Genomic DNA, 5,577 nt, shown 5'->3' with positions numbered 1-5,577 from the left:
ACATCAATTATGTCTCCTGTTGCTTCTCGCAGAAAAAAATCTCTCCCGTTGCAATGCATTGGCATATGTGCTAGTATATCATAAAGATCATAGTATAAGTCACGTGAAAAATCGACCTAGCAAAACTTACAAGACAGCGAAACGCTAGCCTTTGCATGAAGAAATAGCAGCCAAAAGAGAAAATTACAATCAAGATCGAAGAATCTCCTATGCTTAATACCAACGTCGGCCACCTACCTCTGACACAACCACAACAGCTACCAAAGAAAAAAAAAAGATGGATCACCTTCTCACCCGAGTTTGACGCTGCTCTACCATTAATTGCAACTTTACGAACTTTCAAGGTGGCTCACCAAAGACGAAGCCATTATCTTTGAACGAATCAAACCAGGGCAACACTCCGGACACGCCGTCGAATTACAGATTTGGCACCCCCAACACAACTAAGACACCGGAGGAGCAAACCATATATGCCAGTCATCAACCACGAACCGAGCACACGATCCGCTTCCTAGAAGTCGTTGATGCAGACCACAATCTGCATCCGCTCCTTCACTATCTCCCAAGAATTGGGTCGACGCTGGAGCAGACGTCATCGCAACGGCAGAGCCCGAGAATACAAGTCATCACAAGGATGTCGTCGCCGCCGCCACAACATCCCCGCTTGAACAGGCTAGCTCCCAAATCCATCCCCCATGATATAGAGTTGACCGCCTCGTCGCCAGAGGAATTGAAGCTTCTTTATTAGGTGTTGCCGTCGTCACCGCCAAAGCCAAGACGTCTAGCGACCTGAAGCCTAAACTACCGAGGCTTAAAACCTAAAGCTATCTAATCCGCACGCGTGGAATCCGGCGACCCCCTCACCACCGATGACAGAGAGGTCGCTTTGCACAGGAGAGGAAAACACTTCGCGGGGAAACAAAACTCAATCCCTACGTTTTTCCCTTTTGTGTTGATTTGGAACTCTCGGCTTGTTAAAGAGCAGCGCCTTAAAATACCAGGGAAAGGAGAAATAGAAAAAACCTGCAATTTATATCCATAGAAAAGAAAATCCCTAAATAGGAAAAGGATCGCGCTCAGGGTCATTTGTGCAAAAAAGGAGAGGGGGGAGGGGGGGAGTTCGCCGCGGCGGCGCAGAAGCGCAGTTCGCCGGCGACCTCGCCGCCACATCTGCCTGCGATGTCCCTCGTCCGGATCGTGCCTGCGAATGCAGGTCCCTACGTCGTGGCGCCGCGGGCCACCGTCGTCCGCTTCATCACCTTGCGCTCGACCGTCGCGCGCCCCGGCCTCGCAGGTTACTCCGCCTCCCCCCTCCCCCTCTCCTCCTCCATCTGTCGAGGTCCATCCACCCTCCCCTCATAGTTCCCCTTCCTCTCTCGCTCACGCAGCAAGAGGGATGCGGGTTACGCGTCGTCTCCCCTCGCGGTGTGCACCCGAGGCGCCGCCGCCTCCGCCCGACGTGCTGCCGCCTCCGCCCGACGCCTCGCTGCCGCCACCGCCCGACGCCTCTCTGCCTCCACCGCCCGACGCATCTCTGCCTCCACCGCCCGACGCCAGGGAATCGCCGAGTTGGATCCCATGGTGGCCAAAGGTGTGGGGCGAAGTGAAGAGAAACTGCTTCCACCTTGGTATCATGGCTTTCTGTATCGGGGTTGGCTATCTAGCCACAAAGGAAAACCCGGAGGCTGCCTACTTAGTTACCATGTGCGACAAGGTTGAGAAGCTGTACAAGTTGCTCTCTCGCTTGGTTCCTGTTTTCACTGCGATTCTTAAGTGCTTCAAGTGAGAACTGAGAAGGAGGTCGAGATGTAGTATGAGTTTTGTGAGGTTGTTTCAACCTTTGGCCAAACTAGTTAGCGGGATAAACTTGAGATGCATTTCCTCTGGCTCCTCAAAAAGACAGTAGATAGACTGGATTAGAAGGATTCGTTATCCAAAAATTCGAATTCATTTCTTGTTTCCGGATGATGGATTGGTGCTTTGTTAATGCTGGATGCTGTCATAGATTTCCAACACTACTGTTTATAACTCCCCGTACAGTGACCATGCTCCTATTTTTACCATTTCCCAACCGGATGCTGTTAAATATAACAAACCTTCTAAGTTTGAGAACTTGTGATTATTTTAAAGTGATTTCACTTTTTTATTTGAGAACCTGGACCAGATGGACTTAATGTGGCTTTCTTCCTTTTGGCTTGGAATTGGATTGGAGACAACATCACCAAACTGGTTCAAACTTTCTACAGCCAAGGTATGCTTCATGCCTTCATCCTAGTTTAAACAAAACCTACATTGCTCTTATTCCGAAAAAAAGTTAATGCTAATTCTCCCTAAGACCTTAGACCCATTAGCATATGCAATGTAGCTTGTAATCGTCAAACTTTGGCAAATAGGCTTAAAGATCACCTCCCTGATCATATTCATGAAAATCAGCAAGCTTTTATCCAGGGTAGGAGAATTTCAAATAATGTTATTATTGCCCAAGAAATCCAATTGTCCTTGTGGAAACATAAAGCATTTATGTTAAAAATAGACCTATCGAAGGCTTTTGGTAGAATTGAGTAATCAAAAATTCATGTCGTCGTGTATGATGTGGATATTTTTTTCTGAATGATGAGCATATGTGTTTGATGGTTCTGAATTTTTAATTGCTGCAGGCAGGTTCTTGCCACATCCCATGGGAATAGTCAATTTTTGTACTACTCTTTGAATCTTCTGGTAGCAGAGTACTTGGTTTTATCAAGTTCCTGCATGATTTTTTGTTCATGCGGCCACTTTTTGTTGGCACTACTCAATTTTGTGTTTTTTTTTGTTTATCGAATTTAAGCTCACGGAGGATCTACTAATGTGCATATTATTGTTCATTTGTTTTGTGTTATAGATATTTTGATTACTGCAAATTATCTGTGCAGAGTTCTTTTGTGGTGTAACATTGTTTTTCTTTAGACAGGAGCATTGTTAATCAATCATACCGATCCCTAGAAAGGAAAACAAATCGGGCAGGAAAGTGCAATCTGGGTTTAATCGGTTGATGCTTTAGTGATGTGCACTTCTTTTTGACGATGCATATGAGGTCCTTGTGTTGTGCAGCTGTTATTCTGATCCTTGATTCATGGATTTGGTTGGAGTACTTAAACACTAATTAAACAGGAAAAAAGGTGTCCCTTAATCTTGTATCTGTGCTGCTAATCATGCATTACTGCCTGTGAAATGTGCCACATGATGCTTAGCTTTTACAGAAGATATCGAACCCTTAATCCTGCATATGTGCTGCAAAACCTGATCATGCTCTGTTGGCTTAATTTTGTGGTCCTGAAGGTGCTTTCAAACTATGCATTGGTGCATGTGTCATGGTAGTGGAAGTTATGAACAAATTTTTATGTCACCCTGAAAGATCATTCTTCGCATTGAGATGGTGAATTTCTTATTTCTTAGGATAGACAAATTTGTCAAGGAATATTTGCTACAAAAAAAGGGGCAAATCAGTTGCGCAAGATTTTGTTAGCAAAGATAATAGCTGTCAGGGTTTGGTTCATCCCTACAGTTACTATGCTCCCTGGAAAAGGGGCTCTCTCCTGTGTCGGGCCATTGGGGAGGGTGTGGGCCAACTCTGTCCGCTTCTGGACTTTGTTTCCTCTCTGGGCGGCCCACCTGCCAGACTCTAGCATTTTTTCCTTTCAAGTGTCGTTGTGGCAGGATGGGAAACGAGGGATCACGGCTGCGCCCGGCAAATGCAGCGTATGTTCTCTCTGGTGGCGGAGGGTGTCTGTGCAACGTGGCCCTGCTCCGTATCATCTTCCTCTTGCTGTCGCCTGGTCTGTCCTGCGGCGTCTTGCCCTGGTTCTGGCTGTGGTTGACCGGTTGGTACTTTCCCCTCCCTTTTGTTCCAACTTAGGTTTTCTGGGTCTCGATTTTGGGGGCTGCCGGTGGGATCGATTTATGCGTTTGCATGAGGTTTGGTGGATTGGGACAGGGGATTGACGCCTCGTTATTAATTCGGTCAGAAATTGCGATTGCTTCCTTTAGAGATCTGTGAGTGTTTTCATGTGAGGGGAATATTGAAGAAGATTAGACTGCCTTGCTTGCGTCTGGATGCTCACGCACTGAAATTTGTTAAGTTTGTTCAGCTTCTATTGTCCATTCATTAGTGGTAGCCATTTGTGCACCCAAGCACCCTTTGTTGACTCTACTTGGTTTCGTGATGGTTGGCTGTTTAAATTTTTCTTCTAGATGGCTGATGCTTCGCGTGTGGCTGGGCGGTGTGGTCGCAAGCGCCCTTGTATTTCTTTTTCTGCCCAGCTGTTTTTTCCTTTCCTCAGCCCCTATTGCCATATGCATAACCAAAATATGTCTCAGTTTACCCTGATACGTTGAAGGGAAAGAGACTACACAAGCTGACTGTACACGTACTTCTTACTCACAACTATACTTTTACATGTGCACTATTAACTTCCCCTCATTTGTTTTAATAGTAGGCTTACTGAAAAGACTTCACATTCATTTTATTTCACCTGAAGATAACATGATAGGATGGTATAGAAGGTTATAGTTATATGTGCTATGAGCTTATGATTACCTGATGTAACTGATTGCATTTTATGATTCTCTAAGTTGCTGCTTTATCTGATGTTATGAAAACAACAGAGTTTAAGGAAAATAAACCTTGCTGATTGCTTTCTCTAGGATTGCCATCCCAAGCACATGGTAGATACCTTTTGTGCCGCGCGATGGTCATTAAGCTGATATCATTAATTTGGTATGAGTTGAATTCTGTTCCATCAACCTGTCACACTTTACAATGACATGTGAGTCCGTCCGCTCCTGATCTTTTCAACTATTCTACACTTTTATTGCACATATTTATCTGTATTTGATCAAATCAAATGTACTTCCTTTAATCCGGCAGAATATTATTTGAGATGTAATTCAAATAATTACTCCTTTATTATTATCTGATGCATTATGGTATAGTTAGCTTGATTATGGCTTTGTGGGTTGTTAAATCCAAGTATCAGAATTTAACCAGATATGTGAGCCTCTGATACAATGGTCGGATACTTGCCGCTATTATTTTTACTAATTTTGGTGAGTATTATGGTCTTGCCATTGACCGGGAATATATCCACCTAGCGGTCATACTGATATATATGATCAACCTTTTTCCTATCTAATGTGTTTGCTTCCTTTGTGCCTAATTGGTTACCTGTTGACATTCTTTATAAATACACAGTTGAAGAAAGACATGACTTTAGTTTTCCGTGACTAATTCAGCTGCTTGTCTTTGAAAAAGGCAACCCGTCAGATGTACTACAAGATAAACATGATGTGTTTGTATCATACTCTTTTTTTTTGTGGCAAACATGATGTTTTTGTAGCTGAGTTCCTTCTTACAAACTGTGAATTATGCTACTGTACCCTTTTTGGTTATATCCTGTTGCTGCTGATGCATGGTTTGCTTCATAGCATTGCTACAGGTGAGCATGTGTAGTACAGGGATTTGCAACTAGCACATATTTCCTTCGTTTTACAAGCATCTTCCACTACAGCTGTTTGTGGCGTGGTTTCCAAGATGATTTT

General features: G+C 44.2%; 1 protein-coding gene across 4 annotated transcripts; it reads left to right on the top strand.

Moving 5' to 3' along the window:
• Positions 1-1,089: 1,089 nt before the first annotated feature.
• Positions 1,090-4,981, top strand: LOC123112479 (glyceraldehyde-3-phosphate dehydrogenase, testis-specific). 4 transcript variants are annotated; one of them, XR_006455504.1, is made up of 3 exons: positions 1,090-1,294; positions 1,389-2,251; positions 2,658-4,981. XR_006455504.1 is itself a non-coding variant. In XM_044533467.1 (3 exons), the coding sequence occupies exons 1-3, from the start codon at positions 1,180-1,182 to the stop codon at positions 3,030-3,032; spliced, it is 288 nt and encodes a 95-aa protein (XP_044389402.1). In that variant the 5' UTR covers positions 1,090-1,179; the 3' UTR covers positions 3,033-4,981. The 4 variants fall into 4 exon arrangements, 3 of the variants coding, with proteins under 3 accessions (XP_044389402.1, XP_044389403.1, XP_044389401.1); XM_044533467.1 differs by having other exon boundaries at positions 2,165-2,251; positions 2,947-4,981; XM_044533468.1 differs by having other exon boundaries at positions 2,165-2,251.
• The last annotated feature ends 596 nt before the right edge of the window (positions 4,982-5,577 follow it).

The sequence above is a fragment of the Triticum aestivum genome, chromosome 5B (genome assembly GCF_018294505.1).
Source record: "Triticum aestivum cultivar Chinese Spring chromosome 5B, IWGSC CS RefSeq v2.1, whole genome shotgun sequence".
NCBI classification, from domain to species: domain Eukaryota; kingdom Viridiplantae; phylum Streptophyta; class Magnoliopsida; order Poales; family Poaceae; genus Triticum; species Triticum aestivum.
Note: the sequence above shows the minus strand (reverse complement) of the source record. Positions and strands in the feature narration are given on the sequence as shown.

What these genes read in the sequence shown, in the direction of transcription:
- LOC123112479 (XM_044533466.1), top strand. Translation starts at nt 1,180, where the DNA reads ATGTCCCTCGTCCGGATCGTGCCTGCGAATGCAGGTCCCTACGTCGTG. An exon ending in CGCGCGCCCCGGCCTCGCAG is followed by an intron (nt 1,295 to 1,388) that starts GTTACTCCGCCT and finishes TCGCTCACGCAG; the next exon opens with CAAGAGGGATGCGGGTTACG.